This window comes from Rhinopithecus bieti, unplaced genomic scaffold (assembly GCF_001698545.2).
Source record: "Rhinopithecus bieti isolate Rb0 unplaced genomic scaffold, ASM169854v2 scaffold_7049, whole genome shotgun sequence".
NCBI lineage: Eukaryota > Metazoa > Chordata > Mammalia > Primates > Cercopithecidae > Rhinopithecus > Rhinopithecus bieti.
The window spans coordinates 890,486-914,801 of NW_016805922.1; the positions used below are offsets into that span (position 1 = coordinate 890,486).

A 24,316-nucleotide genomic window follows, 5' to 3' on the forward strand; every position below is an offset into this window, starting at 1 on the left:
AAAAAAAAAAAAAAAAAAAAAAATAGAAATTCACTAGGGGTGTCAGAGTTTTTTCTTACCTAGTGAACATGTTCTCAAATGTCCTCTCAGCCTTGAAGTTAGGACATGAACACGTCTAAGAAATACTTTGTCACTAAATACAGGACACTGTTGATCAGAAGTTTACTGTCAGGGACTGGCCAGCTCAGCGCATGGTGGGGCGCCTTTTAAGTTTCCAGACACATTGTTGTACTTACTGGGATACAGCAGGAGCACTCTCAAAAGCCACAGATCCATTCTCTCTCTTTATAACACACTTTCTTCTTCCTCCATGCTGCAGTAGCCACATAGCCATACACATGCACATACACACACAATAGAATGAGCTAGCATTGTCTAGATGTTCTGGGAGAAGAGAGGCATGCACTGAAATGTCCATGTTCAAAGTCTAAGGATTTAGCACAAGGTCTTCAGTATAACCTGGAGATTGAAGATAGTATCATCTTTGGACTGCAAGGCACTGCTCAGTGTTGCTGGGACATGCATGAAGAGCGTCAGCACCAGCCAGTCCTTGCTCTTTGGGAAGCTAACAGGATGCTGTTCTGGGGCCTCTGTGCCCATGTACTGGAACACTTGTGTGCTCTGGGCGCAAATGCAGCGGTAGTGGTGTCTGTTAGCATCCATGCCTCGCTGCCCACCAGCCAGAGATGACCGAGGTCTCTGCTGGTCCCAGGGAAGTTGCCATCCTAGGAGCCAACAGAGGCCACTAGGTATCAAAGGGTCAGCAACTCACAGTAGATTTTCTGACCAAGAGCACAGCCTTCCTAGAAACCCTGGAGTTATGAGATTATTGGACATCAGAACCAAGTGGGATACTTTGTCGTTCTCTTCATGCGAAAGCTCTGGCGGGTACGTTGGGTCTCATTATGCACAGGAGTCTCTTTTATGGCAAATAAGTGACATTCAATTTCAATAGCCCCATTGGATCTCCTTGAGAGCGTTTTCATCATTTCTTAGTCTTTCCCCAAACAAAGCCCAGAAAAATGAGCACAGGGGTTCTGAACGCTACCTCAGGCTCAGTTCCTTTTGGCCTCCTCCCCAGACCTCATGCCTGAGGTCTCCCAACCACCTTTCCCTACAGTTTCAGACTTGTTTACAGCCATATGCATGGCTGGGGTTGTCAGGAAGTGGGAGCTGCAGATTGTCTTCTGCAATGTTTCATGGCTCTGATCATCAAAAGTGAATGTGGAAACTCTGAGTCTTATTTCTTTAGGCGCTGAAAAAAATATCTGGCACATACTTTGGTCTCCTTTTGGGTTGAGTCTATGTTTTGCCACTTCGGGAAATGTAAAGGGACAATGCAGGCTGTCTTTTAAGAAAATCCTGGTTTCAAAGTGTTTAACCCTTTTTGTATTCAACAGCAATGAAACGCCACTTAAGGCAAAATGTGAATGCCTTGATTTTGTTCTACTGTGGTGACCTGCTCTGGCACCCCTCTGTAACTGTGCCAGTTGGTGAATGGCATGGCTGATCATAAGGTGTCTGCTTCATTAGCTGCTTGATAGAGACTGCACTTAATAAACATTTGTTTCCATACGTTGCTTTGTCCCCGTTCTTCCTCCCAAGAACGGTGACTGGAACACGTGGCTTGTAGAACCCAGATCCCTGCAGGGCTTCAGAGCTATTGGCCTGATTATGGCACAGGTGCATGGACTGTGGCAGGGTGTGGAAGGGGGCCCTGGTCCCATTCTCTGGAATCACAGGTGCACTCACTTGTCAGAGTTCTGTGAGAAGATGCTCTAAGATTCAGGAACAAACATTTGTATGATGTCCCCGAACCTGCTCTGAACCACAGTTGAACTCTGGCGATAATAGGATTCTAGACTGTTACCTTGAAGGAACACTAACACATATTTCTTAAAAGTGGATTTGGGAGCCATCTGCAGCATCACAAATGAGTTTGTGTTAAAATGCACATTCCTGGGCCCCACTACTGAATCAAACTCTGGAGCTAGAGCTTTGGAACCTGCATTTCAAACAGGAGTGCCTGGTGGTCCCTATGTATCTTATAAGAGGGAATTCCATCCTCCTGCCTCAGGCCCATTCTCATCATACCCTCAATGTGATTTTCTGCCTGCTACTTCTCAAGGGGATTCCTGGAGGGAGAAGAACTCCTTGGACACCCATGCATCTCAGATGTGTGTTCTGCCTCCAGTTCTGTGAACTTTGTGGGTAATTAAACACCGACCATAGTCTGCCCTTAGAGAAAGAGAGTGAGCTTGAAAAATTGGAGTCATCGTCAAATCCAGTTATAACAAATACCAAGATGGGAAATTCTCTACATAACCCAAGACTCCAAGGCTGAAACGGATGGCCTCATGATTTCAAGACACATTTGAAAGGGCAGGCCCTTTGAGGAAGACATAGGTAACATCAGCCTTAATCCTTTTCAGCGGGGGGAGCCTAGGCCTGCTGAGCCTCCGAACAATGTGGAAGAGCCCCAATGGAGAGCAGAGGCAGCAGGCTGGAGTCACAGCGATAATGCTGGCTAGGTGGGTGCCTTTTGGCAAGATTGCTGACTTCTCTGGACTGTAACTTTCTCATCTGCAGAAACAAGGGATGAATGATGAAGTGTTTAGGGGTAAAATATACTAATCTCTGCAACATATTTAAACATGCATAAAGATGAGATTTGTGGGATGGAGAGGGGTGGATAGATGGATAGGGATGTGAGAAAGCTGGGGTAGAAAAATGTTAATGGTAGAGCCTAGATGGGTAGGTAGCTGTTCAACTTTTCTCTGTGTTTGAAATTTACATAAGATGTTAGGAGAAAACCAAAATTGGGTAAAATTTTGGAGCCAAAATGCACATTAGAGATCATTTTGTGGATGATGAAATTGAGGCAGAGAAGGCAACCGGGAGCAGAAGCAGGACTAGAACCAAGGCTGCCTGCGTCCTAGTTCCTAAGCTGTGTGCGGTACACTTCACCACACTGCCTCCCAAGACCACTGGGCTCATGGCCAGGCATGAATAATGTCTCCGAAAACCTGACAAGTGCTGTGGAACCTTAATTATATGAGACTTAAATGGGTGTTGCATGAAAAGAAAAAAAAAGATCAGATAGAATTGGGGGATACTGGTCTAAAAAGACTTGCAGTAGCTGCCTCTTAGCAAATGATCTTCCCTCATGCCGGGGCATGGGGCATCGTGGTGGGGTTGGGGAGAGCGAAGGGCCACTGTGCTCCGTGGCTGGGCTGTCTTTTCTTTCTGGCTTCCTTACACTGTGTGCTCTACTGCAGGACTTGTCAGAGCCTTTAATGTGCCAATGCCTATTGAAAATCTGTGAGAGAAATATACAGCATTTCCAAAAGAACCGGACCACAGATGCTAACACCCGTCCCCATCTTTTCTTTTTTAATGGCTAAGTTCTGGATAGCACACTTGGAAAAGACAGCCCTAAAGAAGATAAGAGCAGTGTGTATGTGTGTGTGTGTGTGTGTGTGTGTGTGTGTGTGTGTGTCTGTGTTTAAGGAGGAAGGAAGCGATACATGCTCTTTCTATTGCATTTTATTTCCATAGTGAGTCCACACATGCACAAATTAGACCTTGTGACTTCTTCACATCTCTTAAGGCTGAAGGTACTCTCATGTCAAATGGCAGTGCTGTGCATTTCAGGGGCTCAATTAGCCAAAGGGGAGGTTCAGGGAGGCTTGAATGCAGGCCCTGCCCTCAGTGGTACCCTGGGAGGGTCACTGCCCCTGCCAGCCCAAAGGCCATTTTCCTCCATTGGTGCCTGTTATTGGGTTCAGGCAACAGGAGTCACTTGAACATGATCTCCCAAGGAACATGTACAATCCCAGCAAACAATAGAATCCGAAGAAGAAAAAGACTCTGTTCTGTTCCTTGGATTTGGCCAAGTGAAGAGACAACCAGCTTTCCCTGTATCTGTTTTTCAGGGCGGTGAAGTGTATTTTTGGAGCTGGTCAGGACACAGACCAATCTTACAGGCATGAATAAAATGCATCATTCCCCAAATGCAGCCAAAATCCTTTATTGGAGCCACCCTCCTAATGCCAGTGGTCACTGGTCACTTTCCTGAGTGCGCGTGGACAGGTTGGCCCCCGGTGGGAACCGCGTGCTGGTTTATGTTGTTACAGTACAAGTGAACGCAAAGACTTGCAGTAGCTGCCTCTTAGCAAATGATCTTCCCTCACGCCCGGGCATGGGGGCATCGTGGTGGGGCTGGGGGAGAGCGAAGGGCCACTGTGCTTCCGTGGCTGGGCTGTCTTTTCTTTCTGGCTTCCCTACACTGTGTGCTCCATCATGGAGTATAGAGCAGTCCCTAAAGAGAAAGAGCTCGCCAGCAGCCCTTGTGAAGAAGTCCCCCGGGGACCAGCCTGGCCCAACGCCCCTTGCCCTGCCACCCTCGTTGCCCCACCTGGCTTTAGACCTCCTTCCGCAGCACCACCTTGATGCTGCTGCAGACCTGGCCCAGGGCCGTGAAGAGTGGGTTGCAGAAGGTGCGAATGCAGAGTGAGTAGATGTGGCTGATGCACTGGATCTCAATCAGGTAGCTCTTAATGCACGGCACCACCGCCCAGATGTGGCAGAAGGAGATGCAGGCGAACAGGAAGCCCCAGAGCAGGGCCAGCGGGACACCCAGCAGTGTGGACAACAGGCGGTAGCACCAGTACTTAGAGACGGTGAAGGTGGTGTAGCTCACCTTCCACACGCCGTCAAAGCTGTAGGTGCCCACAGGCTCTGCAATCACATCTTCGAAATCCACCTGCAGGGGCGGCAAGGGGAAGCCTCAATTCACAGAAGCCACTCGCTTCTCAAGCTTTTGGGTGTGTGCGTGCATATGTCAGAATCCCCTAGAGGTCAGGTTAACCTTGGCAGCTGGACCCTGCCTGTATTAGGCTATTCTTGCGTTGCTCTAAAGACATACCTGAGGCTGGGTAATTGATAAAGAAAGGAGGTCTAATTGGCCCATGGGTCGTGATCTGTGCCGGAAGCATGGTGCTGGCGTCTGCTTGGCTTCTGGTGAGGCCTCAGGAAGTTTTCAATCATGGCAAAAGAAGGGAGAGCAGGCATCTCCCGTGGTGAGGGTGGGAGCAAGAGAGAGAGCTGGGCGGGGTGGAGGAGTGCCACAGTTTACAACAACCAGATCTTATGAGAATTCTCTCACTATTGTGAGGACAACACTAAGCCACAAGGGATCTGCCTCTGTGATCCAATCAACTCCCACCCAACCCCACCTCCAACACTGGAGATTATGTTTCAACATGAGGTTTAGAGGGGACACAGATCCAGACCATATCATCACCCCAGGATTCCGACTCCCCAAGTCTGGAGTGGGGTCTAAGGCTCTGTATTTCTAACAAGCTCCCTGTTGAGTCCAAGCTGCTGTTGTTCCTAGGCACCACTGACCAACACAGCATGCTCGTTCAACCCCCTCAAGGTGAGTGACTTGCTTAAAGCCAACAGTGACTTAGTGGCAGTGCTACAGCCGCAGCTCTCAAATTCTATTGTTTTATGATTTGAAGGGTGTTGGACAGTCGTATGCATCCTGCAGCGATTTACTGGCATCTGTGGATTGGATGGTGAACAGGCAGAGGTTCCTCACGTCACTTAGCTGACCTCTCTCGAGCCCTGCTATGCATGCAGCACCTTCCTAGCTGCCTACACATGGGTGATGTCACTTAGCATCACTAAGCCTGAGCTGTTTTGTCTGTAAGATGGAGTCAATGACAATCTTCCAGTGGTATCATGAGGATGAAAGGATGTGAGGCTGTAAAATCCACTGGTCCATGGTGAAACCCCATCTCTACTAAAAATACAAAAAAAAAAAAAAAAAAAAAAAAAAGATAGCCAGGCATGGTGGCGGGCACCTGTAGTCCCAGTTACTCGGGAGGCTGAGGCAGGAGAACAGTGACAACTCGGGAAGCAGAGCTTGCAGTGAGTCGAGATCACGCCACTGCACTCCAGCCTGGGCAACAGACATTCCGTCTAAAGAAAAAAGCTCCACTGGTCAGTTAAACAGCAGTGAACCAACTTAGCTGCTTAATGACTGGTCTCTCCATGGTTGTTACCAGTACAGCCTGCCAAGTGGGAGGTTGCAGAGCTGTTTGCTAATGCCTGTAACTGTTCTGAGATGTTTTCTTTCTAGCAGTGCTCCTGGACCATTTAAATAAAAAGGGGATGAATGGAGGTACAGACTAATCAGATCAACAGGAGGGGCCTGTGTGGGGATATGCAGCCGAGGCTCCAACTTCAATCTTCCCGGCTAGTCCCTTTCCCACTTTGGTTATGGGGAGGGGATCCTCTCCTCTATTGCATCACCATTATTAAAATTAATTTCATTATTAAAAAAATGGCCACATCACAGAGAATTAATAGAATAGAAAAAAGAAAAGAGTCTTGGGTTTGTATTTCTCTAGTACTAAAGATATGATTGTTTGGGGTATTTCTTTCCAGTACAATGTTTTCTGGGGAAGGGAGTGACTAGAACCATGTTGCTCAGACAGTGTTGGGCCCCCTTTTCTCATGTGACTTTAGCTTCTGAGCTCCTGCACCCCACCTCAGGTCCCTGATCCCCCTGTGCTCTGAGGCTGGGGATCCCTGAGGATGAGGCCTCACTCGGGGTGGTGTGTTAGCAGGCAGCACAGTTTACAGGGTGAGACTCTGGGCTGCAGGAGATATGAAAAAGCTGACCTGAGTCAGTAGGGCCTCCCAAGACCTTCCTTGTATAATTTCGGCCCCCAGATTTCTCTGCTGCAGGTTTCATCAGAGATGACTTAATCTGTTACGCAAGCCTGTGGATGGGAGGAGAGGAAGAAAATGGGCCTCATCTTCTCAGGAAGGATGTCACTTCTTCTTGGAGGGCTTCCTGGAGGTGGTGGCTGGCTAGGAATTTGGGGGACTGAGGGATTGGAACAGGGATGGAAAAGTCATATTCACTCCCCATGCCTATGGACCAAATCCCCAGGGCCTTGATCCTGCTGATTGAGATCATTTTTCTTCCATGTATTCATCCATACATCCACACCCCACTGAGATGGTTTGGATGTTTGTCCCCTCCAAATCTCATGTTGAAATGTGATCCCCAGTGTTGAAGGTGGGGCCTGGTGAGAGGTGTTTGGGTCATGGGGGCGGACCCTTCACCATGGCTTGGTGCCCTCCCTGTGGTCATGAGTAAGTTCTTGCTGTGCTGGTTCACATGAGAGCTGGTTGTTTGAAAGAGCCCAGGATCTCTCTTGCTCCCTCTCTCACCATGTGATACGCCAGCTCTTCTGATGTGATTGGAAGCTTCCTTAGGCCTCACCAGATGCAGATGCCTGTACCATGCTTCTTATACAGCCTGCAGAACCGTGAACAAAAACGAATCTCTTTTCTTTATAAATTACCCAGTCTCAGGTATTCCTTTATAGCAATGCGAAATGGACTGACACCCAACCTATCCATCCACTCATTCATCTATCCATCTAGCCACCTATCCACCTGCTCATCTATCATCCATCCATCCATCCGTCCATCCACATCCATCCATTCATCTGCCTACCTACACATCCAAATAAATACTGATTGATTACCCACTTCGCCTAGGCACACTACCTCTTGAGCAGTGCTTAGCACAATACTTGGCACATGGTGCTATTGTGATGGTAATATTGCTCAATGATGGTAATTATTCCTTCAGGTGCTCTGAAGTTTCCTTCGAAAGTACGTCTCAGAAATTCTTTTGACATCCTGGATTATTCTCCAGCCTACCTAGTTATAAATGTGTGTGTGTGTGTGTGTGTGTGTGTGTGTGTGTGTATCTCAGTCTGTGCTGATAAGATGGATGGAGTCCTCCTTTCCTTACAGTAATAATCACAGTACTTACAGTAATAATTACAGTACTTACGGTAATAATCCTACTGCCAATGGCCTCTGTGTGTGTCTTTTAATTATCTTTCTTTTCTTCTCTTTTTGGTGTTTGCAGAAGCCGTTGGTGCTAACATTTGAATTATTGCCAGGGATTGCCTTTGGGGGCTGTGTGTGGGGCAAGTGCTCTATTTTCTGTGAATCTCAGAAAACGTGCTCTCAGAGGGCTGGGCTGGGCTTGGAGGAGGCAGCTGTTCCCTTAGCTCAGATTTGAGCATTGAGAGAGCTTTGGCCACAGCATGCTAGTTTGGGGAGATATTTATAAGGCCCGGCTCAGGCAGCTCTAGGCAGTTGTGCCAGTGTAGCACAAGCACACAGTGACTTCATTTCTTAATTCCTTTCCAGAAGCAGAGAGGAGATGGCTTTTTCTTGGAGGGTGGTGGGCTGAGGCTCAGGACATTGTGTGCATTTGGAGAGAGGGGCCGGAGCATGAGGAAGGGGGAACGATGATGCACATTCTGTCGGTGTCCCCTTCTCTGGCATATTTTTGGAACAGCAAGAGACTCAGTTGATTAATTGAAACCAGCCAGCGCAGTCCCTGCAGTCTCTGAGAGGGCGGGGAAAGTGCAGGATAGCAGGGTGGGGGATTGCTTGAGGATGCGGGGGAGGACAGCAGTCACCCACGGTCAAAAATACCTCCCCCAGAGTCCTGCATGACTCAGTCCGTAGGCATCCAGGGCCTTGGACAATTCAAACAGGGTATCTGTGGCTGGGGAAATAGCCCTTAGCAGGGGGATAGGTATATGGTCCCAGTATCCACTGGCCACCGAGTTACTGTGTGATTTGGGGCATGGTACTTTCCCTCTCTGAGATGCTAGGTTTTTTGTTTGTTTGCTTTCTTTTTTCAACTCTACACAGAGACGATTGGGCCAAGATCTGTAGTGACACGGAGTTAGCTTCAGAGTCAGCAAACCCAAGCGAGAGGCTTAGCTTTTGCTAGGTCCCAGCTTCCTCCCCTATTACCTTGTTACTTAAAAGGCAGTCACAATCAGTGTGCCCTGTCTCCCAACAAGGTAATTATAGAAGTTGAGAGTGCTTAGAAATATTCATAGAAATTTGATGCAGTAATTTTGTGTTTATTGAATCTAACAATACAAATTGGTGCTTATAACGGCACGGCTATTTTCTTTTCATTTTTCCAGTGATTAATTTTTGTTATATTTTGCAAAAGTAGAGCTGTACAATGGATTGGAATAATAATATTAAAACTGGTCCTTCACTCAGTTTTAGAGGCACTGGCCTATAAAATAGGAAGTAAAATGAGGTGATAGCTGCAAAAACTGTAAAAATGGAGAAGCTCTGCACCTTTTGTTATAATTGGTAGCAACAAAATAATAGAATTCTGTACAACCTGGGATAACCACGGTAACACACACAATGTATTTGGCCCTTTATGCATGCCAGTTTGTGGTCACGTATCTTACATGTGTTATTTCACATGGCATGTAAGGGACTGGCAGAGTGATGCTCAGGTCAGCCTGACAGCAGGGTCACTGAAGGGGCCAGATACCCTAGCAGGGCCTGAGGCACAGAACACAGCACAGGCTGGCTTTGATGGGAGGAGGAGGTGGCCAGGCATCATCTGGAGCTTGCAGTTGAGAATATCTCTGACTCATCCTTCAAGAGGATGCTCTTGGACTTGAGAGTGTCCTAGGTAGGACCATATACCTACCCCCATCCTAGTGCCCTCCAGCCCTTCTCTTCAGCTCCAGGTCTACCTTAGGGGACCTAGGGCACCTGGGCTGGGGCACAACAGGACTTGGGTTTATGTAAAGGAGTTGGGAAGAGACTGAGATAACAGAGGGCTGCAAAGAGAGAGAGGAAGAGAAGAACCTGCCAGAAGAAGCTCCTCAGCAATCCACTAAGCCCTGATCTTTGCCTCACTGCCTGTCCCTTCTCATCCACTCTTCTGCCCTCTCAGTCTCTGCCTTCAAGAAATTTGGTGCATATTGGAATGGGGAACAATAGAAGCACCTTGGGTGGAGCTCTAGGCTTGGCTGTGCATGAGCTTTCGGTGGGTGGTTTGCTGGTCTCCAAAGATGACCCTCCATTAGTCATGCTTCTCAGTGTTTGTCCTCAGGTAGTCTCAACCCATCTTGAGTCTGGGCTTGCCCTGTGACTCACTTTAACCACAAGAATGTGGCAGAAAGGATGTTGTGCAGTTCTAGAACTAATCCTTCAGAAAGACCAGCAGCTTCTGCTTTTAGGAGCTTTAAGCCCCCATGTTAGAAGTCCACTTTTATACTTTGCTCTGGAGACTGGTAGAATTAGAAACGCACTGCTGAATGCTGCTTGAGAGACTAATGGAGAGGCATGTGAATGAGGAGGCCTGAAACTACACAGAGATAGAGGGCCAGCCACCCCAGCACCACAGCTGAGCTGTGTCTCCCAGCCATCTCTGCCAGTATTCCAGGGCTATGAGTGAACCATCTTGGATGTTCCAGCTTGGTGGAGCCCCCAGGTGATTGCAGCCTCAGCCACCATCTGACTGTAGTCGCATGAGAGGCCCCCAGTGAGACCAGCAAGACTGCCAAACTGAGCCCTGCCAACCCACAGAACTGTGAGAAATCAAAAAATGGTTGTTTCCTTAAGCCATTAAGTTTGGGAATGATTTGTTACTCAGCAATTGGTAACTGATACTGTCTGTCTTTAAGGAAAACAAGGGATAACTCTGGGCCCCAGGTGTCTTCTGTAGGATGAATGGGACTTGGTTGCTGACAAGCTGACAGGTTTGAGCATGAAACTCTTCTTTTATTTTTTTGAGAAGGAGTTTTGCTCTTGCTGTCCAGACTGGAATGCAGTGGTGCGATCTCGACTCATGGCAAGCTCCGCCTCCTGGGTTCAAGCAATTCTTCTGCCTCAGCCTCCTGAGTAGCTGGGATTACAGGTGCCCACCACTACATCTGGCTATTGTTTTGTATTTTTAGTAGAGACGGGTTTTCATCATGTTAGCCAGGTCAGGTTTTGAACTCCTGACCTCAGGTGATCCACCTGCCTTGGCCTCCTAAAGTGCTGAGATTACAGGCATGAGCCACCGTGCCTGGCCTGAGCATGAAAATTTTATGCTCAAACATGAAATGCAAACATTCACCAGCTCAGCTGAATAACTTCTGGGGGCAAGGCCAAGGAATCTGCATTTTAATAAGTGCTCCCACCAGTGGACCCTGGGAAAGTGGACTGCATTTTGAAAAACTCTAGATCAGTTGATACCCAGGAGTCCTCATAACACTAAGTTGTAATACCTCAGTGTAAATTAGTCTGATGTAGCCTTTCTTAGAGGTCATTGACAGAGGGCAAGACATTTCCAAAAGGAAGGAATTGCCAATACGAAATGACAGGTGGATTGGATGACCCTCCATTATTTAGTTTCAACCTGCCCTTCCTGCCTTCTCTCCCACAAATTCCCTTTCAGATGCTCTGTCCTAATCCTCTTCGATAGTTCATTATTCCCCTGCAGACAGAGCAGTGGTGAAGTGTTATCTGTTGTACCCACTATGATTAGCTGATGGTTCATGGCTTCCATGGAGCAGTGCTGTGATCCATTAGTCATGTCTGCCATGAACACTGGAAGGGGCAGTGGTAATGACAGCCTCTCACATTTGCTGACTCTGCCCAACATTATTCCCAGTGGGGAATAATGTTGGGAAAGCCATTGCTTATTCCATTTCTTCATGGAAAACTTTGTTCCTCCATTTCACATTTTAATTTTCTCATTTTTATACTGCACCATGGATACCACCTCTCCATAAAGCTGGCTTCTGATTTTTCCCAATGAAAGTAATTCTTCCTCTCCTAACCTCCCATGACACTTAACCAGGCACTCATTTATGGTGTTCAGCACCTTCTCCTGTATGTTCTCATCTCATTTTCTCGCCAGGGCTGGATTCCTCTCCAGGGGAGGTACCAGGTCAGTTTCATCTTTGTGCGACAGGGTGTCCCTGATGGGCACAAACCTGGAACAAGAGTTTGTAGGGCTGGTGGGCATCTGGTTCCTCTGGGTGTTGTGTAGCCTGAGCTGAGGGGCAAATGGGAGTTTGATTTTCTGAAGAAAGCAGGCATTCTGTGGCACATGTGGGTGGAGGGGGATGGGGAGTAGTATCGTGGAGGAGCTGGGATCCTGTCTATCTCCTTCCGCTGCTTGAAGGGCAACTTGGGAGAAGCTTGCGAGGGAGGAGTTGACTACAGAAGCTGGGAAACCTGCATGACTCTCAGGTTCAAGCATGACTGCTTTAGGACCCTGGGGGCCTATGTGTGAGTCAAGAAAGGGAGATAGAGAGAGAGAGAAGAGAGAGAGGAGAGAAAGAGAGAGGAGAGAGAGAGAGCGCACTGTCAGTGAGGTGGCCCTAAGCCTTCTCAGAAATAAGTTGGGGACAGTGTGGGGTGGCTCTGAGGTCCTGAGGTATACCTGTACTGGGGCTAGAACCTTTCCAACCTGGCTGTGAAGGTTGAGGCATCCTTGGGTGTACCCACTGGTGAGATGAGAACCCTGAGGACTTTTGGCAGACATTCCCGTCCCCGCAGCCTGGAGGGCTTGCATGCAGTGAGCCTGTCCTGCTCATCACCATGTCCTCTGGGATAGCACAGTGACTGTGCTGAGCAGGCATTCAGTAGCGATTTGTGGAATCAGTGTTGGTGAGGAGGCAAGTGGCAACAGGAATGGGGGTGTGCTCCCCCCAGTTCCTCAGCTCCAATCTCCATGACCTTCTACACTGCCCTGGGCCCCCAGCTTTGGAGACCACAATTGAAGTCTGTTGCGGTGTATGGGGCTTTTCCTCTGTCCTTGGCTGCCTGGGCCAAGGGCAGGGCCAAAAAGGGGTGCCTCCCCTCTACTGGGGGTCAAATCCATGGATGTAGTATGTCTATCTCCTACTCTTCATCCTTGACTTTTTAAAATGTGAAACAGAAGTGGCTGGTGGCACCAGGGACTTGGGCCCAGAGAGGGCAAAGGATTTCCTCAGAGTCACACAGCAAGTTACTGTCAGGTCTTGGACCAGAACTCGAGTCTCTGTAGCCAGGTCCTATTCCAGCCTTCTTTCCTTATCACTCATCTTAGCCCATGAGGAACCTGCTACCACCTGTGAGGCCACCCTGCCACCTGCCACCTGGGGCACTGCCAGGGCCTCCTGCACCCTCCTCTCAGCCTCTTTCCAGTTTCTCCATCTCTCTCTGTCTCCCTCATTCCCTTTTCCTTCCCATCTCTCTTTTCCTCCATCAATGGCGAAATCCTGGCAATTGAGAGGCTGAACAGTCTGGCTTTATCCCTCCTAGCCACAGTCCCTTCTCTCCTTCTTTCTTTTCTTTATTCTTTAACAGACTGTAACATAGACCTGAAATCTATCTAAAGCTGATATATATCTGAGTCCGCTTTATGATCCCTGTTCTGCAGTAAACTTTTTTCATTTCTCACTCACTAAAAATAAAAGAAAGAAAAAGTCAAATAAATCCCTAAAGCAGAGAATGTCCAAAACATACCAAATAACCACCTCCTCTGGACAAAATTATGTGTGGCACCCTTGTTTAGCCTTTGCTATTTTTTATAGGGCTCAGGGCCTCCAGGAGACGACAGCTCTTAGCCCGAGGAAGGCTGCGTAAAGCCACTGCATCTGTGCTGCCGCCCCCGCTGCTCCCTCTGCGTCATAATCCAGGCCTGCGGCTTGCAGCTGGCTCCCTCCAGGGCTCCCTCTGTACTTACCACTCATTGTGGGTGCCCTTTAGAAACCATGTTCCCTCGTGGGGTTCTCTTTCCCATCCCCCTGCAGCCCACCAGGGTGTACCAGATGGTTACCTAGGCGTGACACAGGCTCCTGGCTTAGCTCTCTTGCCTCTAGATTGCAAGCTCTTTGAGACCTTTCTTTGACTCACACTGTCACATCCTTGCTGGGTGCCAGGGACTGTGTTAGACACTTTCAAACCCTTCTTCTCATTCAATCCTTACATTATATTGCACAGTGCTGCTCTGAGATTCGTTTACCTGGTGGAGGTAAATGATATTATTCCTACTTTACAGGGGAAACTGAGGCTCAGAAAACCTGGTTGGCTCGTCCAGTGTTATCATTTTTAGGTAAAATGGACTGGATTTGAAATCAAGTCTATTAAAGTCAAATCCAGGACTATTCCTGCTAGATCACACTGATGGAAACCATAACTAATAATATTTTACATGTACAATTTTATTTACATGTATATAGTGCTTTATGGTTTGTAAAATTTGTTTCCTAATTTTCCTTATTGCAACTTTCACACAGTACTATATTATATACTCTATCTCCATCACTCATAATGTATAGAAATATAATATCCAGTGTAATAAGAGCTGTTGTAGAGGAATGCCCTGAGTGAAGCAAGGGGACAGAAGTGGGAGCAACTAATTGCCTGGAGGAGTCAGGGAAGGCTTCCTAGAGGAGATTGCATTGGAGTTGGGTCTTGAAGGCTGAGTGAGGCATTCACCACCTGGAAAAGAGGGGACATGCACTTCTGGCAATGGCACAGGAAGGTACTCTGGTGGGTGGGCTGGCAGGTGGGAGCAAACCAGGCAGAAGAAGCAGGTTGGGGCCAGATTGTGTTGGGTTTGGACAGCCACATGGACAGGCTAGGCTTCTCCAGCATGGGGGGTGCCCCACTGAAAGACCGCAATACAGGCCTGTGCTTTAGAACAAGTCCTCAGCCACACAGTCTGATCCAGTGGCCAGGAGCTTTGAACACTTGAAATGTCGCTAGCGAAACTGAAGAATTCTATATTTTGTTTAACTTTAATTAAAATGTAAACCCTGATTTCATTATTGAAAAATTTTTACAGAATGTTTGAAACAGTACAGGCATGTGAATTGATTTTCACATGTACATTTTATGAAATCTAAATGCAGAACAAGCATGTTGGATGAAAATGTGAAGTCTGAACTGAAATACTCTGTGGGTGCAGGAAGCACACTGGATTTTAAACTTGAAGACTGTACGATAGTTCATTGATAATTGTTTTATATTGCTTATATGTTGAGATAATACTATTTTAAATATATAGGATTAAGTAAGAAATATCATGAACATTAATTTCACCTGTTTGCTTTTGCATTTTAAAATGTGGCTGCTAGAAAATTTAAAATTCCCTGTGGTAACAGTATCCTTATTGGACAGCCCCGGCCTGAGATTCCAACACTTTCAGTAGAATCTGAGAGGCCCCAGACACTGGCCCTCTTAACAGCCCCTCCAGTGACCCTGATGCTGGTGGCTGGGGACCCTTCTTGGAGGAATTCTGCTTTAGAAGGTTCCCTCCGAGCCAAGTGCGGAGGCTTGCGCCTGTAATCCCAGCACTTTGGGAGGCAGGAGGATCACTTGAGCCCAAGAGTTTGATACCAGCTTGGTCAACATAATGAAACCCGGTCTCTACTAAAAATACAAAAATTAGCCGGGCATGGTGGCACTCGCCTGTGGTCCCAGCTACTCAGGAGGCTGAGGAGGGAGAATTGCTTGAGCTTGGGAGATTGAGGCTGCAGTGAGCCGTGAGTGCACGACTGCACTCCTGCCTAGGGGACAGAGTGAGACTGTCCCAAAAAGAAAAAAAGAAAGATCCCTCCGGGTACTGGGTGGAAGTTGGATTGAAGGTGTAGGCCTGGAGGCAGCAGGTCTGTTAGTGTCACCGGGAGGCGAGGAAAGAGGCCCAACTTCAGACATTGGAAGACTCCCTGAGGGCTGGACAACTCTAAGCATTCCTTTCTAGGGTCCCAGGTGCCCTCTGCCCTGTCCTGGCCACTAGACCTGGGGTGAGGAGGGAGCTGGGGGAGGGCTGGGCATGGCCTCCAGCTTTAAGGACAGATGTTGGGCAGTGCTCTGGGGGAGTGAGTGCACCTCGAGGGGCTGCCGGTCCTGCTGGAAGCTGCCCTCTGGGGATTAACCCTGCACCCACTGGAGAGACCACAGAAATGCCCCCTGGCATGGAAAGGAGCCCAGCTTGGCTGCCCATTCCTATTCCTCCCAGGAGGAGGGCCAGGAGTGAGTGGCAGTAGCGTCACAGTAGTAAGGAGGAATTTTCTTTGTGACTCGCTTCTCCCGCCCTGATTAGCACTTGGGTCATGGAGATGAGGCTAATTTTTTTGCTCTTGATTTTGCTAAAGGTCCTTGGGTGATTTACAAGCCTTTTTTGGGGGGTGGGGTGGAGTGGGGTGGGGTGATACAGAGACAACAGAGCAACAAGTCTCTTTTCAGGGAAGCTGTGTCTGCAGCAGAAACCCTCCCCTGCCAAGCGCCCACCTCTCACAAGCCTGACACCCTCCGCCCGCCGAGGCAGGCCTGCAGAGCCTACCTTGACTATGTCCTCGTTAATGTTTTTGGGGTCTCGGTTCACCAGGTCAATCTCCTTGCAGTGGATATCCTTGACGATCTGGGCCTCGAGGTCTGTGTGCTCTTCTGCCATCATCGCGGAGCTGGGGGGATCCACAGGGGGAGATCCGAGCCGTGTGGCCGGCTGGGGCTGAAAATACTTGGGGCAGAGAGACCAATTCAGTGTCCCCAGACTTATGTCCCTACCAGCTAAATAGGCCCCACCCAGCATGCCGGCTGACAGCTGTCCCACATAACTTCAGCCTGCCTCTCGCCAAAGCCTCCTGTGGCAGGCCTCCAAGCTAAAATTAAGACTGGAGCTCTTCTGGAAGGCCGATCACTCCTTAAAGGGGGCTGCCTCGGGGCACTAGGCCTCAAGAGAGGGTGCAGAGGGCCTGGCATTTCCTGTACGTTGTGTAGCTGTGGCCAACTTGGCTGTCGCTCTGGGGCCCCTGGAATTTGCCCCACTGCTGTCAGCATTTGGGCTCCTTTGGGGTGCACTGCCCATGGAGGAAAGAGGAGTTAGTCCCTCCTCTGCCTCTGGCTGGCTGTGTGACCTTTGGCACACTTCACCTCTCTGGGTTACTCTGTCCCCAGCTATAAAATGGGGACAAGATAATAACAGTTAGGGCTCTCCTACCCTGGCAATGGCTTCAGGAGCTGGAAATGCGTTGTTGTGGGGCTTCTCGTTGGATTGCCAGTGCCTGGCCCTGCTGCTTGGTGACCTGGGGCAGGTCTAAGCTTTGTGGGTTTCTGAGGTTTTCACCTGGAGCAGGAGTTGATGGACTGTGGTGTGGGGCCAGGCTGGGGATGAAACAGGGAGAGGAAGCTGCTGTGGGACTCCCCCTCATCTGCTGTCTGGAGCCCGCACTGGGATAGGCCCGGTGCGGGGAACATGAAGCTCATGTTCGTGCTACCCTTCACCCTGCCCTAATGACAGCTTCCAGGATTTTCTTGGGCCCCAGACACTCCACATGCATGAGTGGGGTGCACCTCTCTTAGAGATCTGCTCGGTTTTTCTGTGCCCTCTTCTAACTCAGCCATCCCCTGGGACCCAGCAGCCTGAAGGATGGCAATTCTGAATCCGCAGGGGTCAGGGGCTGTGCTTCCATGTACTTGTCTATTCACTCCTTCATTCAGGATTTGCTAATAGCCGGGGATAAACAGACCAGCAAGGCTCTGTCTCTGCCTTGAAGTGCTCCCAGTCAAGGAGGGGAGACCAGTTGAAACGATAAGTGATTATAATACTGTGTGGCAAGTGCCACACATCAGAGATATTTTACAAAGAACTGGTCTTAGAAGTCCATAGGAGTCAGTGACTTTGAGGACATCAGGGAAGACTTCCTGTGGGAGGTGACTTTGCAGATATGTATTGAATGACAAGCAGGAGCTCACCACCTGGAACACTTCAAGTTACAGGATTATGGGTATCGAAGAGTAGTATAGACAGGAATGTTGAAAAATGTGGAGTGGCTGGAGCACAGGGTGTCTGGATTTGAGGCAGGAGATACAGCTCAGCTCAGGCCTAGGGGGTGCAGTATCCCAAATATCATACTAAGTAATGTGGATTTTATCTAGGGCTGCTGGAAAGCCATTGAAGGCTTCAAAGCAGGACTGGTGGCCTGCTGGAGGGTAGATTGGGGCTGAGTGAAGTTTGAGGTAGGAGGGGGAAAACCAGAGGTGATTAAGGCTTTATCAGTAATTACACTTGGCTACTAATACAAAGGATGCAAAAATAATAGTGACTTGAATAAGGTAGGAACTTTTTTCTCTCACTTAACACAAATTGTTCAGAAATACTATAGTGGCTTCATGATATCATCAGACATCTGGACTCCCATCCTTCTGTTCTGCTAGCTTTGAAGCTACCTCATAGGCACAAGATGGCTGCTGCTCCTCCAGCCATCATCTCTGAGTCTGGATAAGAAGAAACAGGAAGGGGCAGGGACAAGAAATGACATCTGCCAACTGAGTCAGCTCTGTTAGAAAGCTTTCTTAGAAGTCCCGCCCAGCTACTTCTGTTTATAGCTCATTGGTCACTCCGGTCCTGGCAAACGATGATGGAACTATAGATTTTTAGCTGAGCACATTTTCAGCCCCCACAGTGTTACTAGGGATAAATGGCAGGCAACTAGAAAACTGTCCCTAAGTCTCTTAGGATTAAGAGGTAACATTTTTTGTTGCTTTTCCATTCCTTGCCTGGGTCCCCAGGTCCCCCGCTCCCAGGTATGTGAATATTCTGCAAAGAGATTGGAACACAAAAAGAACACTGTTGCTTGTATTCACGAGGGACGCCGCAGGGATCTAAGCCTGAACTTAAGTTTTGTGTACTGTAGAACCAGATCTGTCTGGTGAAAGATGGACCAACTAATGGCAGTCTTGTTGCAAGGGATGGAAGAGCCACTTGGAAGAACTCATCATCCTAAAGGGGAAGTAATCATATGACATAGTAATAAAGATGATGGAAGGCCGTCTTTTCCAAAGATGATGAGACTGACATTCCTTCCACCAAAAGGAAGGGTCTGTGTTCCCTCCCTGGCTGGCTTCCTGGCTCTCTCCTCTCAGGGTTCTTGCTCTTGGACCTCAGTCACCATGCCAGGAGGAAGCCCACACCAGCCCATGTGGGGAAACCACATGGAGAGGAGCTGAGGCTCCAGCTGTCAGCCAACATAGCGTCAGGCATGAGGGTGAACACAGTTTTGGATATTCCCAGTCCCCAGTCTTCAAGTCATCCTCAAACTTCCTGTCTTCCAGCTGAAGCCCCAGACACCATGAAATGGAGAAACTGTCTTCTTTGTGTCCTGTCTGAATATCTAAACCACAGAGTTCACGATCATAATCATTTTTTCATGTCAATGGATTTTGGAGGAGCTTGTTTCACAAGCATAATCACTGAAACAATGAGCACTAATGGCAATAGCAACTACTGTTTGTTGAGATTCATTACGTGCTTGGCTTCATTCTAAGGCACCCTTAGTGTGTGTAAGGAGGCTCATTTGTTATCTGAAAGAGTCACTGCCCCTAGCTGGTGATCACTGTTGAGGGCCAAGGGAGTGGAGCAACTAACACACATTGTGGATTTCACAGGAAGCGTGCTTCAGCTGGACCAGAAGGATGAGTGGAATCAGAGAGGCAGAGAAGAAAGGGTCAGATGTCAGAGGCAGAGAAAGAGTCATCTCTCACTTTCTTATGACAATTGTATTTCCCAAAACCTTGCTGGTGAAAAGAGTACTGAAGCTGGGAACCATTAGCTGTTTCTTGGCCCCATCGCGAAGCAGCTCTGAGCCCCCTCTCTGAGTCTTGGGGCCCTTACTTATCAAGTTTGGATGGTAAAACCTGCCTGTATTCCCCACGCGTGAGTCTGTGCCCCTCCACACAGTGGGAAAACCTAACAGGGCACCAGAGGGGCTGTGTACTCACAGACAAAATGTTACGAAGAGAACGTACTGACAGGTGAAACTTTCAAGTCAACCCTGGGGTGATGCAGCTAACAAGAGAAAGCAATTAAGGAGAGAGAGTGGCTTTCCGGAGCCCATTTTGTTTCTGGGGTTTTACAGAGGACTCTGCGTTCTTATTTTAAAGGTTTTTTATTGTTGTTGTTATTTGGCTTGTCAGGGAAAAGAGAGAGAAAATAATTTTGAAAATGGGATACGCAGGAAGTCAAATTTGTGGAGTGTGAACAGGGGAAGTAATGGGAAAGGGAAAGATTACATGAGCTGACTCACTAAGGAAGTGATGGTACCATGGACTGAAAACTCAGTGAACTAGCAAGTCTAGGGCTACTGTTAACAAGCAAGACTCACGAAAATGTTCCCAAGGCTGGTAAGTCTAGAATGATCAGCAGGAAAGGAAGCTTTTTTGTTTTTCCTACAAGTTTTAGATCTGGGCTGAGAGTTTCTATTTTCTTCATGACTTGGCTTTTGGGGTCTGCATTTAGAAAAAAAATCACAGTATGCTCGAGCTGGAAGAGACACAGCTTTTCCATTTTACAGATGAAGAAACTGAGGGCCCCAAAATCTCAGTTGGTGGACTGGAGAGCTTGGGATTTTGAGACGGAAGAACTGCTATATGCCCATGAACAGGCCACTCCCTTCCAAACTTCGGTTTACTCACCTATATAATGAGCATAACAGACCATCTTTTCCTATCATGAGGGAACTGGGAGATTTTTGGAATGGATTCCAAAATAGACAGAGTGATCTCAGGATGCATCAATAAACACTCTAGAATAATGGAGGTGACTGTCCTACCCAACTGTGCACTGGTCAGACTACATTTGGAGCTCTACTGGGGCTCCATGCTTGAAGAGGGGTCTTGGGAAACTAGATCATATCTATAGAGGAAGGAAGCTCCTTTAAGAAAGAGCTTGAAACATGTCTTGTGAGAAACAGAACAATTTTGGGTTCTAAAGAGAAGACTCAACGAGAGGGATGGAAGAACTTTCCTCAAATCTTTGAAGGCATAAGGGATGAGATTTATTCTGGGTGGTCCCAAGGACTGGTAAGTAAGTGGCAGACTTTGGCTTGACTCAATCCAGGGTCTGGGTCACAGTTGGCCCCACTGATAATGATAGCTGATATAGTTCTCGGTAAGGGTACCAGGAAAGACTGCCTCGACGTTTCCCAGAGATGTAGTAGACTGCTTCTGACAGGGGCTGGCTTCCTGGGTCCAGAAACATTAAGGTAGAGGAGTAAAAGGGAACCAAGGACTCAAAAAGTGGAGGAACAGGGCAAACTGTAGGACCATTTAGTAAATCTTTCCGGTAGGGCTGGCTACATAAGTTGAGGGGTCCAGAGAAAAACAAAAATTCAGCTCTTGTTAAAAAATGATTAAAAATTTCAATGTGGTGAAATCAAGCTGTGGCGTCTCCCAAGCATGGGGCCATATGGGTTGCACTGCCCTGGTTTCAGCCTCCGTGGGCCATATGGTCTCTGTCGCGACTGCTCACCTCTGCCCTTGTAGCTCAAAAGCTGCCATAGAAAATGCGTAAATGAAGGGATATGGTTGTGTCTCAGTAAAACTTTATTTACAAAAATAAGCGGCAGCCAGATCACAGAAATAAGATTTTGGCTCATGGGCTGTATGTAGTTTGCAGACCCTGTTTAGAGTCCTCGGTCATCAGAGCCACCTTGGGCTGGTGCTGTCCCGAGCCATGTCTGGACAGCCTCGGTTTCACGTTTGAGCCAGCACAGGCTCGCTCTTCTTACCGTCTTCCCCCACCTGGGGGAAAATAGCTCTGACTTGAGTACCACATCTAACTGGGATTCCTTCCACCCTAACCTTGATTTTCCATCAGAGAATGAGAAGGAGTAAGTGAACCCCAAAATGCCATACTCCCCTCCAAGAGCAGTTGCCAGGACAGGGGAGACTGGCCCGTGCAAGAAAAGAGATGGAAATTTTTCCAGCCTCCAGGACCAACAGTGAAAACCCCCTGTTCAGAGATCATTCTGGAGCAGGCTCCCGGGAAGGGGCATGTATTCTTGTGGGTGGGAACGGTGTTTGCTGTTTTCTTTCAGCAAGGCCCAGGGTGGGCCTCAGTCTCTGAGAATTCCAGATGCTTTGGCATTCAGAACATCTTTATGAATTCACAGAGTCCTGATGCTTGGGCAGGGTTCTCTGGGCTGGGTTTTCCGCACATCTCTTTGAGATCCGTGATGTATACCCCAGACCCAATGGATGTTCCAGAGACTGGGTGCCCTGAAGATGAGCCCTTGGTTCTGTCTGAAACCTCGTTCTGCAGAATTCATGAGGGGTGAGGATGAGAGAGAAGTCATCACTCCTCCTTGTCTCTGTCTACTTAGCCTCCCAGAGGATCTTGGTTTCTGAGTCAAGAAGAGCTGGCTTCAATTTCATCCGGCCTGAGCCTCAGAAGTGAGCCACATATGCTGTCCTAGAGATTCAGAGCACGCCCCACCTCATACACCACACTGCCTTTTTTGAAAACAGGTTGAACTCAACTCTTCTGCATCGAGGGAAGCTTTCCTGGGGCCATATTTTCATTCAACACATAGTGACTCCACGCTGATGTTTTTCCTAAGCTTGGTGGATGGGAAACGAAGATGAATATTGCATGATTTCAGCGAACGCTTACTGGATGTGCAGCGTGTAGCAGCTGCTGAGGATAAAACAGTGAAGAAGACTTGAACCCTAACCTGGCAGATTGCACAGTTCTGCTGGGGAGGCAGACAAGATAAAACAATGATGAACAGAGGGCCTGGCACACTGCCTGCTGGTGTAGGCAGGTGGCAAACACTGGGAGGAAGCCCTAGGATCACGGACGGACATGGCTCCTGCCTGGGAGGATTTCCCAGTCTTGCAAGGAATGAGGGAGGCCCTTGAGCACTCACAGATCCCTGCAGCATGCACTGAAGTTCCAGTGAGTAGTGGGGAGGGGGTGGAGTGGGGGGCGGGGGGCAGTGAAGCACTGCCCCACGAGGCAACTGGGTGTTGGCCCTCCCTGGGAACAGAGAGAGGCGACTTGGGGAAACAGACAGGGCCGGGCGAGGAAGTTGGACGGGTCATTTTCGTCTGGCAGGGCCGAAATAATTATTGCCCTCCTCCCCTGCGATTTGTACAGGAGGGCGACTTTTAGGAATAATGGTGTGTTAGGGGTTGAACTGTATTCCTGCAAAAGATGTAGAAGTCCTGACCTCCAGTACCTGTGAATAGAACCTTATTTGGAAGTACGATCTCTGCAGATGATCAGAGTTAAGATGAAGCTATTAAGTCATTGAGGTGGGCTGGAATCCAATACGACTGGTAATATTAGATTCCAGCCAATATAATATTCTTATAAAATGGGAAAATTTGAATATACAGACACACACACAAACAAACAAACAAAGCAACAACAGCAACAACAACAACAACAACAAACGCAATGTGAAGATTAGAGTTCTGCTGCCACAAGCCAGGGAACTACCAGCAGCTCAGAGAGAGGCCTAGAACCGAGCCTACCCTGGCGCCGTGAGAGGCAGCATGTCTGCCCACCTTGATCTCGGATGTCCAGCCTCCAGAACTGTAAGACAATACATTTCTGCTATGTAAGCCCCCAGTCGGTAGTCATGGCAACCCTAGAAAACTAATACATGCTAGAAGGACCCAAACTTCTAACTGTATTGGTTTCCTATTGCTCCTGTAATAACCATAAATGTATCTTAAAACAACACACATGTATTCTCTTACAGTTCTACAGGTCACAAGTCCTCAAATCAAGGCATTAGAGGGCTGCATTCCTGCTGGAGGTTCTAGGGGAGAATCGGTGGCCTTGCCTTTTCTAGCTTTCAGAGGTCACCTGTGTTCCTTCTTCCATCTCCAAAGGGCATCCTTTCAACCTCTGCTCCAAATCAGGAGCTGTGATCCAGGTTCTCACCTCCTCTCTGCCTTTCCTGTTCCCCCTCAATCCCACACTTTTGGTCAGCCAGGGGTTCCTGTGCTTCTTGCCTGTTGGCTGTGAGTTCCTCGATTCCTTTCCAGCCCACAGCCACCGGCTCCGTGGAAATCCTGGGGCCCCATCTCTAGGGCAGTCCATCCAGATAGTGAAGACACTGCTGGCCCCCAGCTGAGTGGCACTTGCTGGTCAGCCAACATTCACCTGGCCCCCAAACTCACTTTTCCTCCCTCTCTCTCCATGTGAGTGTCATGTTTGCAGCTGAAAAGCAGATTGGGTGCTTCATTTAAGGAGGAATTTCCAACTGCCAGCGTTCTCTGGGAACAGTGCAGGGTAGGTTCCTAGGGTAGTTCACTCGAAGAAGGCAGAATCCTGTAGATCTTAAGAGCTTGGGCTTCTGAGTCAATTGACCTGAGAGAATCTGCTAGTCACAAGGTGTATGACCTTAAGTCTCGTTTTTCTTGCCTGTAAAAGAGGAATGATAATAGGATGATGTGACGACCGTGTCAGGGTCACAAACTGAAACGACCTCAAGGTAAATGAATGAAGCAGGCTAGGTGGAATACACCTACAGCTTCATTGGTCATCTCTTTTTTGATAGACATGGGGATGAGAAACACACCCCCTTCTTTTGAGCTGTAGGAAAACTGACAAGGCAATCATTACCATAAGAATCAGGGGCTGGGCATGGTGGCTCACATCTGTAAT

The 24,316-nt window shown here is 48.3% G+C and overlaps 1 protein-coding gene across 1 annotated transcript; it reads right to left on the reverse strand.

The window, feature by feature from the left end:
• Positions 1-3,528: 3,528 nt before the first annotated feature.
• On the reverse strand, positions 3,529-16,465 carry CAV3 (caveolin 3). The gene is made up of 3 exons (XM_017874160.1): positions 16,202-16,465; positions 4,418-4,765; positions 3,529-4,321 (listed from the first exon to the last, which is right to left on the reverse strand). The coding sequence occupies exons 1-2, from the start codon at positions 16,448-16,450 to the stop codon at positions 4,424-4,426; spliced, it is 591 nt and encodes a 196-aa protein (XP_017729649.1). The 5' UTR covers positions 16,451-16,465; the 3' UTR covers positions 3,529-4,321; positions 4,418-4,423.
• Between the last annotated feature and the right edge of the window lie 7,851 nt (positions 16,466-24,316).